Source organism: Eptesicus fuscus, chromosome 15 (assembly GCF_027574615.1).
Source record: "Eptesicus fuscus isolate TK198812 chromosome 15, DD_ASM_mEF_20220401, whole genome shotgun sequence".
In the NCBI taxonomy this organism is placed as follows: domain Eukaryota; kingdom Metazoa; phylum Chordata; class Mammalia; order Chiroptera; family Vespertilionidae; genus Eptesicus; species Eptesicus fuscus.
The window spans coordinates 35,180,453-35,199,564 of NC_072487.1; the positions used below are offsets into that span (position 1 = coordinate 35,180,453).

Genomic DNA, 19,112 nt, shown 5'->3' on the forward strand with positions numbered 1-19,112 from the left:
TTCCCTTCATGAATGACTCTTCAATATGACTTGGGCTTTTGTTGTTACTAAGGATACATTTAAGCTACCCTCACAAAGCACACGCTCGGTATTTATGTGATTCATTTATGAGTTCATGTAATTCATTGCCACTCACAGTGTAGGCCTAGGACTAGCAGCATGAGCATCACCTGGGAGCGTGTTAGACACACAAACCCATGGGCTCGCACTGAGTCAGAAACTCCGGAGGGTGGGGCCCGGGAAAGTGGGTTTTAATCAGCCCTCCAGGGGCTTCTGATGCACACTGAAGTTTCAGAACCATGGCTGTAGTTAAACCATTCTTGCCAAAAAGAAAAAGGAAAAAAACAATAGAAAGAAATCATCGATGCCTAATAATGCACAAGGTTATCCTATATAATAAAAGGCTAATATGCAAATTGACCAAACAGCAGAACAACTGGTCGCTATGACACGCACTGACCACCAGGGGGCAGATGCTCAATGCAGGAGCTATCCCCTGGTGGTCAGTGTGCTCCCACAGGGGGAGTGCTGCTCAGCCAGAAGCCGGGCTCATGGCTGGCTAGCGCAGCAGTGGTGGTGGGAGCCTATGGGGATGGGCCTAAGCCATCAGTCGGACATCCCCTAAGGGCTCCCAGACTGCGAGAGGGTGCAGTCCGGGCTGAGGGACCCCCACACTGAGTGCACAAATTTCGTGCACTGGGCCTCTAGTCTTCTATAAACTAGCAAAGCATGAGTAATACTGTGAGAGGTGAACGTAAGCATCGAGAACCAACTATTCAAAGTCAAAGATGACAGTGGTCCAGAAGAGTCACAGTAATTCTCCCTGACAAAGCCTAGGACCCACAGATCACCTCTCAGAAATGTGAAGAAATGTTTCATATACCGAAGGAGATGGAAAATTCACTATAAGTCAAACCAAATTATTTAAACTCAAGTGAGCACATCTCAGGTGTAACCATATTTCCTTCAAACTCTCAAAAAAAAATTTCGTATCCCTAAAACCTTTCCTAGCCTGCTCAACTACCATTTTGGAAGTGTGCTTGTATTTTGTTCTGGAGGTCACACGCTCATCATTACTCTTCTTTATTTCTCCAGTAAAGGGTTACCTTCCAGTTCAACATTTACCTCAGAAGAGGGGACCATCTACTTGACTTCTGAGCCAAATGCTCTGGAAATGCAGGACGATAATGCCTCCGTGCTCGATGTTTATTTAGTAAGTAATTTCTAGTTTCTTCCCCTTCCCTTTGGGTTTACAAATGGATACAGGTCATGGTTTACACAGAACAAGTTCTGTAAGACCAGGCATGCTTGGGTGTTGGAAGAAATAGTGGCACCCTGTCACTTCTACAAATGGTGCGTCTTTTTACAAGTCATGTTTTCCCACCATTCACGTAGAACATTACACGAAAGAATATCTAGGGTAAGATACTAAATCACCAGGTGTAATACAAGGGCAGATGCCTTAATGCCGAGCAAAGTGCGGCTCCTCGATGTTATTCCCCAAGTAATGTCGTCTTTGACTCAACTGTATTGCCTTGTGTGTGAATCTTCATTTGAGGAAGACTGCCTTGAACACTTGGTGCCCTGAGAGGCACCGAGGGAGGTTGTGGGAAGAACCTGAATTTAGCATCCAGAATCTTGGCTCCCTCCCTCCCTCAGTAGTCACCGAGCAGCTGTGTGATCTGGGCAGGGACCTCTCAGGCCGTGTGTCCTTATTTGCCAAAGAAGAGAAATAACGCCTGCCTTGCCCACCTCACAGGCTGCTTGGAGAATCATGAGTGACCATGTGTGTGGACACCCTTTACTCTCCCTCAGGCTGTCTCTAGAGGCGTAATTGGATCGTTGGAAAGTGAGCATTTTCCCTGAAAAGTATATCTCATGCTCATTCTCCACGTCCTTATACACCTGCACCAAATCTCATGGGACGGGGAAATGTTGATTTAGAATTTTCTGCTTTTTAAAGTTTTGCCAAGCCTGAGCCTGTACACCACATCACTGTTAGTGTGCAAGCTCGACGTCGGGAACCGACACCACTGTCTCGTAGTAGCACATCTCCACACCTCATTTTATGCTTCTCCATATCCCCCAACGTAGCACTGCGTTTCCTAAGTGTACTCTGCAGGACTTCAGTCACCCAAAATTGTACTCCTCAGTCCAAAGCCCTCTAGTGTCTCCCTCTCTCTCCTGGAGTAAACTCCAGTCCTCAAGGCCCTATCCAGTCTGGTCTCCCCCTCCTCTCTGACCTCTGCCCCCGCCTCTATCTTCCTCACCAGTGCTGTTCCAGCCACACTGGCCTCCTTCATGCTCCTCCCACAGACCAAGCATGTTTTTGCCTCAGGACCTTTGCACTTATTACTTCTGTCTGCACACCATCCCAGCTGTCCCATGCTTATTCCCTCACTTCCTCCAGGTCTCAGCCCAAACATCTCCTTCTCAGAGAGGTTTTCCGTGAAGACCCACTATATAAAACAGAAGCTCCCTCCCCAGATAAAAATGTTATGGAAGAATTTTTTTACAACCCCTGCATATCCTGGTTGTGGCAAACAGAATTTTTTCCCACTAAGCAATGCTCCTCTTCACACTTTTAAAAAGTAAGGTATGTGTATATTGCAAAATCTTCACAGAAGAGTTGGTTCCTCTCCATAACCAAGAAGATAAGAAATTAAATAGGAAAATATATATATGCAGTACTTTTTTGGTCTCATGCTAAGTTTTGTTACATCTGAAAGTAGAAACCAAGAAAGCTGAAATGAAAGACCATGTGAAACTTCATCTTCATGAGCTGAGGACTCATGCCACTTGTGTGGATCTTTACAAAAACCAGATGTGCACCAACCGAGGCAGTGTGATACTGCTGAGTGGAATGTAAGATCACAAGGTGGTTAAATGGCATTGCCGGTACCAGTTCCTTATCCCTTAGCCCTCTGGTAGAAAAGCTGTCTTATTAATCATTGTGTTCCACTTGGTAACTATCAGTTTCGTTTATGAGAACTCTGCTTCTTAAATCTGGTTTTATTAGTGTCTAATTTTCTTGTTTTATGTCTTTGATATTGAAAGCAAAGCATTTCAGCAAAGGGTGACACTTGCCTCAGAAGCCATAGCTGCGGTATCCATCACTGATTGTAGTGAGAGCACTTGAGGATCAAGTAGATAAAAAGGAATCATGGGGGTTGGGAACTGAAAGAGAAGGTGGTGGTGGTTAGCTGGCTGGTGTGTCTGCTGACCAGTTATCCCAGCCCAGCTTTTGTGGTGATTCAGAAGCACTGGAGGACAGGGAAGGAAAGGGAGGGGGAGTCAGCGTATGGAGAGAGTGACAAGATAGTGGAAATTCTTCTCCCCAAGGCTGGAGGAAAACTGATCTAGCCTCATCTTATTTTGTAGCTAATAACAATAAGCTGTGAAACATTTTTTGAGTGTTTCCTACATGCCTGACACTGTTCTAAATACTATATATACATATACATACATATATATACATATATATATACATATATATATATATATATATATATATATATATATATATACATACACACACACACACACACATTAACTTATTTAATCCTCACAACAACCCCATGAGGCAGATGTGGTTACTAGCGTCTACTTTTTACAGATAAGGAAATTAAGGCACATGAGATGATGCAATTTGTCCTGGTTATGCAGCCAGTAAGCAATGAGACTGGCGTTCCAACCAGTGAACACTAGCCCCGAGCCACACACTTACCTGCTGCCTGGATTAGGAATTGTGCTTCCTTTGCAAGATGCAAATTACACCTAGAGAAGTTAAAAGGCGCAACCAAAGTCAGACAACAAGGTAACATAGCACAAACAATGTAGAGGATACAGAGACAGCTTGGGTTAATAAGCACTGATTCTTTTTAAATTTCAATACAGAATGAGAATGTTCAAGAAGAATGGTGTAAGGGAAACAGTTTGGTATTGTTGGAAGAGCAGAGGGTTTTGAATAATAATCATAGCCCAACTAAGCATGTGACCTCGGCCGGGCACTGGCCTGGTGCTCTTCTTACACTAGCTCTTTCATGAAGGTGGGTGTTATATGTGTCTCCATTCATGCAGATAAGGAGACCGAAGCACCTGATCAGCTCTCTGAGCTGGTAGATGGCAGAGCGGACAGTCCAATCCAGCCCTACCTACACGTGGAACCATGCAGCACCCAATCGCTGTACTTGTTACTGATGATTGCCACAGTCCCACAGCCATCACGTTCAGTCATGCTTTTAAAAGTGAGAGATGGAGCCAGAAAAGGACAGAGTGGAGGTTTTATGTTGGAATGGTTTTTATACAATTCCACTTCCATCGTAGGTTCTAGTATAGTCATTCTTAAACTTTCTGATCTCAGGACCCCTTTATACTCTTAAAAGTTATTGAGGAACCCAAGAGTTTTTCTGTATGTAAGTTCATAGTTAAAAATTAAACTGATAATACTCTGAACAATAAAGATAATTTTTTAAAAATTAAGATGAGAAATTATTTAAATGTTAATTCATTTAAAATAACTCTATTAAATGTTTATGAAAATAACTATGTAATCCAGAACAAAATAAATTTAGTGAGGAGAGTGGCATTTTTTTACATTTTTGCAACCCCTAATGTGTGACTTAACAGAAGTTGGCCTCTCATATGTTTCTACATTAGTCTGTTGCAGAATGGCACATCATTGTACTTCACATGTACACCTGTGACAGGGAGTGAGAATGAAAAGGCAAATAACACCTTAGTATTAATAGGAAAAGAGTTGGACCTTATGGATCCCCAGAAATGGTAGCCCCTACAGTTGTTCTAGTCCTTCAAATTAGTCCCTTCACCTGTTGCAGAACCAAATGGGACGTGAATTAATTACAAATAGACATCTGCATTCTATACCTGTCTCTGCCTCTCAGTCATCATTGACCTTGAATTAATCAATCACTCTATGGGGGCCTCAGTTTTCTCATCTATAAAATGGATCATTAAATCATCGCTAAGACCCCTTCCAGCTCTGACCATCTGTGACTTATTCTAAATTACAAGGTGTTGCAGACTAGGCTTGTCCAGAGTAGATATAGTCGTTTCTCCAAATTCCACTGTTTCATCACATATTCTACCATAAACTTTCACAATAGTTAAACTTAAGTTCGATGGCAACGTATCTAGAGAGTTCTGCACCATTACCTTATAACTCTAGGGTATGTTTTCCTGCTGGAGATTTATTTTTTACTAGAGGCCCAGTGCATGAAAATTCATGCACTGGAGGGGGGGGTGTCCCTCAGCCTGGCCTACCCCCTCTCACAGTCCGGGAGCCCTCAGGGGCGGGAGGCGACCTGGCGATCAGGGGAAGGCGATGCCCCCATCACAACTCTGCTGCTGCCACTGCTGGCAGTGCAAGCCTCGGCCGGCCCTGGTTACCTGAGCCTCAGGCAGCCCTGGTCGGCTGGGCGGCCACCATCCAAGGCTTGCCTGTGCCTCAGGCCAGCCCTTGGCGGCTGGGCAGCCGACATCCAAGGCTTGCCTGCACCTCAGGCTGGCCCTGGGCAGCTGGGGGGCTGAGGGCGGTCCAGCCGCACCGTGTGCCTGCCGCCCCCCTGGCTGGGCTGAAAGGACTGGAGGACTCCGGTGGGGCTGAGGGGACTGGGCGCCACCATCTTTGTGATAGTGTGATGGTCAATTTGCATATTCCCTCTTTATTGGATAGGATTTTGTATGCTCTTCCAGATCTGCAAGGATACAGCCCAGTACCCTCCCCTTCAGTATTCTTATTTGCCTCAAGACTATGAAAGAGAACGGAAAGGAAAAGCATGTGAAGGGAAACCGTCTTGCCTACACCTTTGTCTCTCCTGCCTCTTGACCTAACTTGAATTCTCTTAATCAGAGCTACCTTTACCTGAACGGCGCTAGGAGGCTTCTGTGGTAACACTGTGTTCCGTGTTGTAACCAAACGTCATCAGATTTCTCTTGTAATGTTTCTCCTCCTTTAAGATACAGCATTTCTCTCTTGGTACTTGTGACCTCCCCTGGTGCTATTATTTGTACTAATGGACAATACTGCTTATACCTCTTTAAAAACATATCATTTAAATGCAAATGACTTATTGCACACCAGATAACATCTGAAATTTCTTTTAAGGATCGCCCCACATATGTATATGTAAATTAGGCCAGCTATCCTGCTTTTTCCTATGATTTGACACAAAATTAAGAGGATAGGGTACCTTATAAGACAGCTCATTATTCCACTGTCCTTATTAAAATATTTGGTTCAGGCTCCATGTCCCTAGCTATCTCCACTGCTCTGAAAAGGCCATTCACCTTCATACTCTAGACCAGCGATTTTCAACTGTGCACTTCAAGAATGTTTAAAACATGTAATACCTGACTATTTAGTCAGGGGCTCTGACCTCTTTCCCTTAGATTGTCAAATAAAAAAATGACAACAGCCAACATAATAGCTGTCCTGTGTGAATGAATGAAAATTATACCTATATTTGGTCATATTGACAAAAAATACTTTTTTTTTTTTTTTTGGTGTGGTATAGAATTTTAGTACTTGGTTTATATATGCCATGAGATGAAAAAGGTTGAAAATCACTGCTCTGGAGTTTCAGGTTATCTGAATCATTTGCAAATATTCAAATCAAGGGAGGTGTTTCAGAAGATGATTTTATCCCAGAACCAAAGATGTATTTTCCATTGAATTTTGAGTTGATGACATAGATTAGGGCAGTGGTTGGCAAACTCATTAGTCAACAGAGCCAAATATCAACAGTACAATGATTGAAATTTCTTTTGAGAGCCAAATTTTTTAACCTTTTGCACCCAGATGTCGAGTGTGACTCGACACGGTTAGCATTAGAATAAAGGAATCGAGAAAAAAGCAAGCGAGTGCAAAGGGTTAAACTTAAACTTCTTCTAACGCCACTTCTTTAAAATAGACTCACCCAGGCCATGGTATTTTGTGCAAGAGCCACACTCAAGGGGCCAAAGAGCTGCATGTGGCTCTCGAGCCGCAGTTTGCCGACCATGGGATTAGGGTATTTAAAAGAATACAATAGAGATTAACAGGCTCTACTGACATAAAATGAGCAATGGTGGGGTCTTAGGAGGAGAGCTCGATTCCACTGTTTGAATAGTCCGACATCCTAAGGCACTGACATGGTCGCGGTAGCTGTTATTTCAGTTACTAAGGCAGTTTCGTTGCCTGGCGTAGAATGCAATTTGGTGTTAATGGGAAGAGGAACAACTAACAAAGTCATCGCAGCAGAAAAATGTTGTGGGTGACTAGCTGGGGATGGATAGGTAAGTGAGAGACAGGATCACTTTTTAAATATGGATAATTGAAAGATGGCTGCTACTCAAGAGTGATTTTCTTGCCTCTATTATTTAGTCCCAAGGATATGCCCTTTCTTTTTACATATTATCGTCCTCTCAGTAATATGTAGTTTCACTCAGGTACGTGTCTCTGCAAAACGGCTATTTGAAGTGCAAAGATGGCTGTGGGCAAAGGAGAAGAGAGAGCTGAGCCATTTTCTCGGCATGCTGGTGTTGGAGATGGCGCTCTGATGTGCCGCTGCTGGATGGCTTGATGACTGAACGTGTCCTTAGGGTGGTTAATAACACTCTTTGATCATGGGACAAGGGCGGCAGAGAAGTGGAAATGATTGAATTAACAGCTTCTCCTGTTATGTATGAGAAAAAGAAGGAAAACATTTTAAATCAGGTCAGGGTGTCTTAGAAAAATTCAGTGGAGCTTTCTGACAAGAGAAATGGCACTTCTGGATTGGACTCGGTTGGCGTTGCGGTGAATGGCACACACGTGAAGTAGCAGGTGTCTTTCATCCCTCCTTGTCTGGCTGGTGCTGGCTGCTGCAAGGGGTGTTCATTTGAGACAGTGGCAATTCTATTGCTTCTCAGCAGAGAACAAGATTCCCCACTGACACAAAAACAAAAACAAAAATGCTGCTGAGGTTTTTGGTAGGTTTTAGTGGGAGCAAAGTAGGAAGAGGAAAACACTGCCTTTGGATTGGAGGCCATTTAACCAAAATGCCACTTCCTTCCGCCATCTGACCACTTGTTGAGAAATGAGGAGATTTCAGGAAGGCAAAAATAGGGCCCTTTTTTTAAATCTCCAGAAATGCTTGGTCCCCTTAAGTAGTTGGAAGTCCTGAAAGAAAAAAAAAAAAAAATCCCACGGCCTGAGCACCATGGCACCTAGAAGTGATTCCTGTACTGAAACGAGAGAGATGCAAGCTTCAAAATAATGAGGCAACCCGTCAGGCTAGGTTAGGAGGGTACCAGGAGGATTTTACTTTCAGCAAACAGTATTAAACTACAGTTAAAGGATTCGGTTAGGGAACTGGAGTTGGAGTTTGAAGGCACACTGGCTGTTCGGTTACATTAGGCCCACAGTTAGCAATTGAATGACAGCCCGCGAGGCTGCGGCAGTTTTGTTGTGTTCTGTCCTTGCTTTACAGTGAGTTGTGGCCTCACAGGCCAGCTTGGTTTCCTCCTCCTTCAGCTTGCCTGGGTGTCCTGGTCTTGGCCATGCATGGCCCCATTCCCCACTCACGTTTCATCTCCCTGGCTGAGTCACTGGGAGGTTCGTTAGATGTGTCCAAATTATTTTGGAATCTCACAGAAAGGTGCCAGGTAAATGAATGTGTTAGCAGGTACAGTCACCTGTTGGGTGCATAGAGTATGTAGAAATAAAACCCCTGAAGTGAACCAGGGCATTGGTATTTCAAAAGCTCCCCACACATCCAGGGCTGAGATGCAGCTCTGAGCATCCTGTCAGTCCTCTGTGCTACATGTAAGGCAGAGCTGTGACTCCCCCAGGCTCCCCTCCTAAGGTCAGCCAATAGCTTTGCTTTACATTAGAGAGAGAAAATACACTTGATTCCCAGGTGAACAGCAGGCTCCTACCACACTCAAGTTTATGAACTGGGCTTGCGAATGTGTTCCTGGTTCCTGCAGGCCTACTGCCACCTACTGGTAGGAAGGCCCCTCTGACCAAGGGGGCTACGTGATGGAAGTCCTTGAAGGGAAGCTTAATTAAGAGTGAGTGTGTCACTCAATGGACTGTTTCTACTCCACGTCTTTTATCGTAGCCTCCGTGCTGTGCGTGCACGCTCCCCAGGGGCACGTCCTTCGCACGGGACAGGCAGCTCCCTCCTTTCAAGTTGCTGACAGCCCAGCAACTTCCTCCTTTCAAGTTGGACTGCAGGCTGCTGTTACAGTCAGGCACAAAACTAAAGGTGCTCACCTTCCCTAGGGTGGAAGGGTGCCTTCCTCCATCCATGCAGGCCCGGTCCACTTGAGCCTCTTTGAAAGGGCTCGCTGGCAGTTTGGGGATTCAGCACAGAAACTGCTCTTTTCTACTGCTTAGGCAGCAACTTTAACAAAGTATCAACAAATACAAGTTGAAAAAAGCCTTTTTCTTCACGTTCAATCTTTGATAGGTCGTCCCTTACAGCTGCTCAGTTTCTAGGAGACTGTACCTTTGCCTTTTTAAGTAACCCCCTATAGGGGATGGGATTGAGTATAATAAAATTCAAATATATGTAGAGCCTTATTTCTTTTTTTAAAAACTTTCTAAATTTCAGTAATGGCTACCGTATTGGTTTCTTAGGGCTGCCATAACAAAAGTCCCACAAACTGGGTGGCTTAAACAATATAAGTTTATCATCTCACAGTTCTGGAGGCCAGAAGTCCAAACAGGGTCAGTTCCTTGGGAGGCTGTGAGGGAAGGATCTGTTCCGGGTTCTCTCCTTGGCGTGTAGATGTCCATCTTCTCCCTGTGTTTCCACATTGTCTTCCCTCTGTGTGTGTCTGTCTCCTGTCCAAATTTCCTCTTCGAATAAGGACACAGTCATACTGGATTAGGGACCACCCTAATTATCTTACTTTAACTTGATTATCTCTATAAAGACCCTATCTCCAAGCAATGTCACATTCTGAGATACTTGGGCTTCGAATTTCAACATATGCAATTTGGGGAGACACTATTCAACCCCTAATGGTTAAAAGTACTGAGAGGGAGAAGCTTCTAGTTCCTCCTCTCGAGACCATGCCTGGGAGCTGCTAGCATCTCAGGCTTCCCTTCTACGTACGTGGGAGAGAAGCCAGCGCTCCTGTTTGAATGAAACCAGGCCCATGTTCCTCCCCACCACATTCTCCTAATGCAGCAGAAGCGGGGGTCAGAGTGGATTCGGTTGCGGCCCAGGGCTACATGATGTATGAGATAGTAAGGTAACCCTTTGGGTTCACAATTAGCTGGGAAGTCCGCTGTGGAATCGTGAGCTGATATAAGTCACTGATGCCCTCAGGCATCCCGTGCGTCTTCAGAAAACAAATCAATCAGGCGGGGAACCATGTTGAGATACTGGGGCTGCACTAACGGTTTTGAGACGAGAGGCCGTAATCCCAAGTCCATCCCACGAGATGTCCAAGAGGAGTGCCAGCTCTTTCCCTGGGTCTCCCTGCCGGTCGGCAGGGAACGCCCTGCTGGGGCACCTGGAGGCGGGCAGGAGGCCTGGCCCTCCATGTGCTGCCAGCACCTCAGACTTCCACAAACGTCCTCCCAGATCGGGGACAACATGGTCGTCTTCATCTGGACTGTGTGTGCCCTTCAAGGACGTTCCAAGTCCCACGTCCCGCCTCAAGGATTGTTAGTTAAAGGCCCACAGTCCCTGGCCCTTGGAAAAGAGTAATTTCATCTGATTCCGAGTCTGATTTTTTTAAGTGCAAAGGTAGGAAATTTGGACCCAAGCTTCTCCAAGTTCCCTCCATCTATCAGATCCCTTGGCGGTGAGGTCAACTCCATTCATACGCCGTGTCCTGATTTCTACACTAGCATAGGTAGTCGTTTTACCTTCCAAGAAAACGATGAGCTTTGGATTCCTACTGCTATTGGACAGAGAAATCCCCCACCCCAGTCTGTCCCCGAGTGATTGTGCCTTGGGAAGTAATCCCCAAATCTGAGGTAGATATGTGAATATAATAAGACAGATATATGAATATAATAAAACAGAAATATAGAACCTTAGGTAAAAAAAAAAAAAGACTCAGGACTTCCCACAGCCCAGTGGTGTCTGCTTTCTCAGAAATCCCTGAATTTCGAATGCAGGGCCATCTAGTGACCCAGAGGAGGACAGGCTGCAGAGCCACGGGGAGGCACCGTGACGCTTTTACATGCCCGTGTGGTGGTGCTGCGTTTGGACTGAAGTGATGTTGAGGCAGGAGGAGTCGTGTTCTCGTAGCAACAGAAGAACATCGGCCAAAAGAATAAGAACAACATACAGCAGAAAGGGAACAGTGCAGGGCTGGGGGAAGCAGAACTCGGGAATTGCTGATGGAAGCGGGCTTGGTATAGGAACAGGATCTAGATAACAGACTTACTGCCTACAAAAGCCTGGAGGAAAATGCTCTACTCGGAGGTACTTTGGGAAGGAACTCCAACTTCAAACCAAAATGAGGCTCCTGGACTCCAGAAAGGAAAAGATCCTGCTTTGGGGGGCCCATGGACTGAACCCTGAAGTAGTTGTAGTTAAAAAAAAGAACAGCACCCCTGAGGGTTAAAACTTTCAGAATGGGAGACTTCGTGGACTGTTTAGTGCTGAGCATCTCGGCCAATCTGACTGTCGTGAAGTTGTGCCTCCTTTCAGCTCTGCCCTGAGATTCCCTCACATCACATTCCAGGTCTTAGGAAATCCTATTGGCTAAATAGAATTTTTAAACAGTAGGCTGAGGGGTATATGTGTCAGAGAAAAGACTGAAAGAGGTGTGGAGTGAAAAATAAACTTATATTGTATACCAACTATATTTAAATAAAAATAACAAATATATTTTAAAAATTACAAATAGTATTTGATAGAATCTTGTGGTTGAAATGGAACTTTGTGATTATCTGACACAGCCCCGCCATGACTGGTGAGTCTGCTCTGCTGGCCACCACATATCGAGTATCTTCTGGGCGCCGTGTTTAGGACACACACCTTTCTGCTTCAGCTCTACCCAGAGGCCAGTCAGCCTCAGCCTCACCCCCAGTGACAGCAACTGCCCCTCCCCTCCAGTGACCACTCATTTCTTTACTCTGGTTAGAGAGCACTTCCAGGTTGAAGCAAAACTGGCTTCTACACATTTGTCCCGGTTCTGGCCTTGGACTCACTTAGCCTCACCCATTGGGTCGCAGCAGATGGCGCACTGGGCCCATGTGCTGGGGAAGGATGAGGATGCTTGATGGGGGGAGACGGGGAGGGGTGAAGCTTTACCACTCCACTCACTTTACACATTCTGATATTCCAACCCCCCCCCCCCCAGGATCACAGCCACCTGTGCCACTATTGATGACAATGTCACACTTTCAGGTGTCCTAGGACTAACTAACCTCGTGCCTAACCCTTTCTTCCCATGGCTAGCCTTCACACATTCAGGCAACTATTATGCCCCATCTCTATGACTCCTATTTTCTAGACCAAAAAGCCCAGGTCTTCAGCCATTTCCATACAGTCCTCAGTTTGGAGCCCTTCACGGGTGGATTTTCTCACACATGACTCAGATTGATATATGTCCCTCTCAGAGTCTGGCATTAGAAACCAGACACAGAACTCCAGCTGTCATCTATAGGGCCAGTAGAGCAAAACTACTACCTGCTTTTATTTTTTGGTTTTAAGAAAGCATGACTCAAATCTAATTAGTAAGACCTTATCATTTTATATCACTGATTGATATGTACCACACATCAAAGTTATCACATTGAGCCTAAGTCAAGTCCACCTTAACATCTGTCCCGAGCATGTAGGCAATTCCCATTTGCCCACTGCTCTAGCTCACACCACCAACCACTCAAGCTATTTCTGAAAGATGATTTCTGAGTAACAGTTTGAGCATATTGTACATCTAAGCAGGGAAACCCTTTCTAACATTAATAAGAGGGAACAATCTAAATTATTAAACAAAGTGGTAAGTTAAGAAAAATTACAACTAACAATAGGCTCAAATTCCACAATGAAATACTGGTTTTTAAATAGAATCCTCTTGGCCAGCTGGTGTGGCTTAGTGGTTGAGGATCAACCGATGAATCAGGAAGTCATGGTTCAATTCCTGGTCAAGGCAAATGCCCAGTTGCCGGCTCTAACCCCAGTTGAGGAGGTGCAGGAGACAGCCGATCAATGATCCTCTCTCATCACTGATGTTTTTATCTTTTCCCTCTCCCCTCCTCTCTTTGAAATCAATAAAAACATATATTTAAAAAATAAATAAGTAAGTAAGTACGTACAATCATCTTTACTTGACATAGTTTCTTTTCTAACAATTTTTGGAGTCATTTCAAACTTTTACTGAAGTTTTTTCAGCCTCCAAATGAAGATGTTAGGCCACAAAATCTCTGTGATGCAGCTCAAACCTTCTTAAGTACTATGGGAGCATTAGCATATGCCGGGCACTGTGCTAAGTGATATGTATTATGATTTTTGTATATTGTATTTTTGTATGTATGTGTACTTATGTTTGTATATATGTGTACCCATACACACTACCTCTCCATAGAAAAGTTTATCCCTCACAACTATTCTATACAGTGGAGTTGTTGTTTTTTTTACCGCCATTTTACAGATAAAATAAGGTGCAAAGAAAGTTAAGTAACTAGCATAATGTTCTATAGCTGTAATAATTAGGAAATCAATACATTTAGCCCACTGTGTCTATCTCTAAAGACTGAGCATGAGACTGCTTCCCCATATACAGCTTAGTGTAACTGTCACTGGTTGAATTAGCTGCCTCTGATTTTAAATGATTATCATATTAGGTTAAGTAGTTACTGGATATATCTTCACTTCCTGGCCACAGGAACAGTGTTTGAAAATGACCACAGCATTCATGAGTTCAAGACAGTGTTCAAGTTGTTCTGATTGGCTTCAGACCTGACATACCACAGCACATTCCAAGCCCTGTGCACCTGGAGGGCAGGAGTGTGTCTTCCAGCAGTCGCCAACTGGTGGTCCGTGAGGTCCGAAAGGTTGGCGACCGCCGTCTTAAGTGGTGCTGCTTCCTTCTGAGTCTCTAGCACTGGGCTGTGATTTAGCAGAGACTTGATAAACCTTGGTGTCAATAACATATTGCGGATCCGCCAGAGATGCATCTGCTATGCTCATCATCGCAGAATCCCAGGCTCATGCACCCCAACTTCAACTCGCACATTTCCCAGGCACAAGTCACTGGGAGAAATAATGGACTTGTGTTCCTACTCATGAGGAGCAGTTATCAATCAACACCAAAACTAAGTCTTACAGCTGCTTTCTTTCTTTTCCCCCCAGTAAGTGCAAATGGTGACCACCTAAGCAGATGGATGAGACATGAACACAGTGGTAGGAGAGACGTTCCTCCACTCCAGATTTCCCAAAGGAACTTGGCTGAGCCCCACGACACAGAGTAACAATCAACTGGACTTAGGAGTCTGCGAGATGTCAGGGGAGCCTTGGTCCATGGGCTGATCAGCAGATGTGATGTGAAAAATACCACACTCTTCTATCATTTGCTGTTGCTTGCCGAACTGTGAAGAACTGCATGAACTATATTTAAGCTGCTTTCTATACCATTGCCAATCACTTTTTTGGACTTGAAAGTGCTATTTTCCTATTGATACTTGCATTATTTCATTTTGCATGCATCCAGTGATTATACATAAGCAACACATGTAATCTGCTTATATATATTTTTAAAAACTCATCTGTGCAAAATGGTATATAAAGTATAAATCCTGCTCTTTTTGCAAAATTATAATCACAGCCCATGTCATTAAATGTTTAAATTGGTTTTATCTAAAGATCAGCATAATAGGTCTGCATATACTTTAGAGATAATTAGCCTCTATAAAGATGTTTTCACTGTTTACTAGTGAAATGAGACAAGCAGAGCTATTTATAAAAGGCCTTATGTCGTGTACATACACGTTGTCTTTGAAATATTTGTGATTTAGTTTATTGCTTGTAAAAGAGAAATTATATAATTTATTTAGTAAATACTATTGTAAACTATAGTTTTATTGAGAAAAATAAAATATTTTGTTCTCAATTGTGGTAGTACAGTAATTCCAATGGTTTATGGCCTGTATATTTCTATTAATTAAGAAGAAATAACTTAGATGCTTCTCATTTTTAGATATTCCAGAATCCTAAATAAACTGACTCTCATAGCAGATGAAAATGGACAGAAAATTCTCTGGCCCTGGGAAGCCAATAGCAGGTCCTGCTCAACTTGTTCAGGAGATTTTCCCCAGTGTCCTGGTGTATTAGCCAGCTTTTACTGTTATGCTATGGTAACAAACAATCCCAAAATCTCTGGATGGGGATCTAGAGCAGTCCCTATCTAGAACATGTCACTTTTATGGCAGAAGAAAAAAAAAGGTAGTGTAACCAAGCAATGGAAGCTCATAAAAAAACTTCAGCTTAAATGCTGTTTACAATACTCACCTTCCACTGGCCAAAGCAAATGACAGAAACAAGTCCAATGTCAAAGGAGTGAAAAGAATACTTCTCACATAAGAGTGGACTCAACAGGGAGAAGCAATGAATATTTTAAACAATGAATATACCTACACCATCTCATGAATGTCCCAAGCAGCACAGGCTCAAGAAGCTGCATAATCAATCATACACGGGGGGGGGGGGGGGGGGGGGGGGGGGGGGGGGGAGAGGGGAAGACATGAGAAAGTAAAATGACCAAGGCTGCAGAAAGACATTCCTGATGAGTAAGATGTTCAGTGTAAAACCTTTACGTTAAAGAGAACTGATTCTTGTAAGCAAACATGGTATTAACTTTTGAAATGCTAAAGGGATTGCTGTAATGAGAAGAAACAGAGAGAAACCTAGCCATTAAGAAATATAATGGCAATAAATAAGTACCTATCAATAATAACCCTAAATGTAACTGGACTAAATGCTCCAATCAAAAGGCATAAGGTAGCTGATAGCTGAATGGATACAAAAATATGACCCTACTATATGCTGTCTACAAGAGACCCACCTCAAAACAAAAGACACACACAGGATGAGAGTGGAGGGATGGAAAAAATGTTTCCATGCAAATGGAAAAGAAGAAAAAAACCTGCAGTAGCAATACTCATATCCAACAAAATAGACTTTAAAATGAAGGTTGGGATTCCGAGGATGGCAACCGCAAGAAGGTAGGGAGGGAGAGTGTGTGAAAGAATGAGGGAGCAATAGAGGAGTGTGTGGACATGTGTGGTGTGTGTATGTGTGAGCTAGGGACAGTTAGATCCTGCAGGTCTTCCAAGGAGCTGCCAAAACGGGCAGTCTTAGATGGCGAAACCCCGCTGCCACCTTGGACACTCCAGGGGCAGCCAGCGCGGGCACAGAGACCACGCCATCTTGAAAAACAGAACTGCTTGAGACTAGGATTCTAGCCTCACCACCACCCAATCTGGTCCCAGATGCAAACCGGGAACCTACAGCCACTGGGGACAAAGACCTGCGACCACCGCTGCAGACCCACAGACACCAAGAATCCAGACATCCCACCTGCAGATTTCTGTGAGTCACAGAGCCCATCCCCCTCCCCACAGGCTCGCTGCAGAGCCAAAGGAACTGCTGGTCCCGCCCTGCGCAAGCAGGCCTCCTGCCCACACAGGGCGGCTCGGGCTCTGCTGCCCGAATTTGAGCCCGGGCACGCAGACACTGGGAATCTGCTTCCCGCAGGGCGCAAGTGCGCGACCAGAGTCCACACCCACACAGGGCGGCTCTGGCTCCTCAGCCTGAATTTGAGCCTGTGCGTGCAGACACTGGGAATCTGCTTCCCGCAGAGACCAGACCCCATGCCCACACAGGGCAGCTCCCGCTCTGCTGCCCGAATTTGAGCCTGGGCACGCAGATAGTGGGAATCTGCTTCCCACAGAGTGCAAGCACGAGACCAGACCCCATGCCTACACAGGGCGGCAGTGCCACCTGACTTTGATTCTAGGCAAGCGCACATGGAAGTCTGTTTTTCACAGCTCAGGAGTGGACCTCCTGCCAACACAGGGCAGGTAGACCAGGGACCCTAATTCTGTGTGAGGCAGCACTGAGCACCAGTGACTTTACTCTGTTCTCATCACGCGCGCCTGGGATCCCTGATTCCTAGTACACACACACTAAGAGCCAGTGACTCCAACTCTTGGTGCATGCGCACACAGGGACCCTGATTCTCAGTGCAAGGCTGCACCAAGCAACAGAGACTCCAATACTTGATTCTCGGTGCAGACAGAGGAGGACTCTGACACCTGGCATGCATTAAGGGACTCTGATTTTTGGCACACACCAGCAGGGACTCTTTATCAGCATGACGCAGGCAGGGTTCCTGATTCTAGGTGCGTGCATGAGGCTGCACTGAGCGCCGGTGACTCTGATCCTGGGCAGGCGTGGCTCCCACCAACCCATGGCAGCCACACATCTTGGTGTCAGAGCTCTTCAGTGACACTTGGGTGGTGCGAAGCTCCCACTGCACACGGCCCAAGCCTCTGCAACTCAGCATTTGAACCTTCTGGGATAGAGTGGGGAGACAACGAAATAATCCCTAGAGGAAAGGAAAGAGGAATCGCCAAGAAAGGAAATAAGTAAAATGGAGGCATGCAACATGACAGAAAAAGAATTCTGAGTAATGGCCATACAGTTCTTACACCAAATGGATGAGAAAATCAACAACCTATGCAAAAATCAGGAAGAAATCAAAAGTGATATACCATATTTTCTGGCGTATAAGATGACTTTTTAACCCAGGAAAATCTTCTCAAAAGCCGGGGTTTTATACGCCGGAAAATACGGTACTCACTCTCAGCTCCAGCACTGGGACAGCAGCATGCAGGGGATACAGGTACCGTATTTTCTGGTGTATAAAACCCCGGCTTTTGAGAAGATTTTCCTGGGTTAGAAAGTCATCTTATACACCGGAAAATACGGTAGCTACAATCAAAAACACCATGGAAGATTTCAACAGTAGACTAGAAGCAGCAGAGGACTGAATTAGTAAGTGAGAAGGTAGAGAAAAAAGCCCAAACTGAACAGCAACTGGAGAAAAAATTAAAAACCAGGAGGAGAGCCTAAGGAAACTTTGGGACAACACGAAATGAAACAATATCCGCATAATAGGTGTGCCAGAAGGAGAGGAAACTGAGCAAGGATTTAAAAATCTATTTGAAGAAATAATGACAGAAAACTTCCCTGATATAGGGGAAAAAAAACTCACACAAGTCCAAGAAACTCACAGAGTCCCAAACAAGATGAACCCCAAAAGACCGATACCAAGACACATTATAATTAAATTGGCAAACACCAACGACAAAGTAAGAATCTTAAAGGCTGCCAGAGAGAGACAGAAAGTTACCTACAAAGGATCCCCCATCAGACTAGCAACTGATTTGTCAACAGAAACACATCAGGCCAGAAGGGAAGGGAATGAAATATACAAAGTCATGCAAAGGAAGGGTCTGAATCCAAGAATACTGTAACCAGCAAAGCTATCAATCAAAATTGGGGGTGAAATCAGGAGCTTCACAGACAAAAAAGGACTGAGAGAGTTTATTACCACCAAACTGACAATGCAAGAAATGCTAAAGGGTCTGCTGTAAAAAGAAGCAATATGAAGGGAAGAAGGAACACAGGCATAAAGAATAAAAATGACAACAAACAAGTACCTTTCAATAATAACTTTGAATGTAAATGGATTAAATGCCCCAATCAAAAGACATATGGTAGCTGAGTGGATAAGAAAACATGACCCATATATCTGCTGTCTACAGGAAACCCACCTCAGAACAAAGGACTCACACAGACTGAGAGTGAAGGGATGGAAAAATATTTTTCAGGCAAATGGAAATGAGAAAAAAGCTGGGGTTGCGATACTTATTGCTGATAAAATAGACCTCAGAGTAAAGACCATAATAAGAGATAAGGAAGGCCACTACATAATACTAAAGGGAGCAATTCAACAAGAAGATATAACTCTGGTAAACGTATATGCACCCAATGCAGGAGCACCCAAATACATAAAATATCTCCTGGAAGATATCAAGGGAGAGATCGACAACAATACAATCATAGTAGGGGACTTTAATACACCACTGACAT

The 19,112-nt window shown here is 44.4% G+C and overlaps 1 protein-coding gene across 2 annotated transcripts in view; it reads left to right on the forward strand.

The window, feature by feature from the left end:
* PIP5K1B (phosphatidylinositol-4-phosphate 5-kinase type 1 beta) overlaps positions 1-15,054 on the forward strand; it is a 290,127-nt gene extending 275,073 nt beyond the window's left edge. For both annotated transcript variants that reach the window (XM_054727759.1, XM_054727760.1), the window contains exons 14-15: positions 1,096-1,213; positions 14,310-15,054. In XM_054727759.1, coding sequence (XP_054583734.1) covers positions 1,096-1,213; positions 14,310-14,312 — 121 coding nt within the window. In that variant the 3' untranslated portion in view covers positions 14,313-15,054. The remainder of the gene's footprint in view (positions 1-1,095; positions 1,214-14,309) is intronic.
* The last annotated feature ends 4,058 nt before the right edge of the window (positions 15,055-19,112 follow it).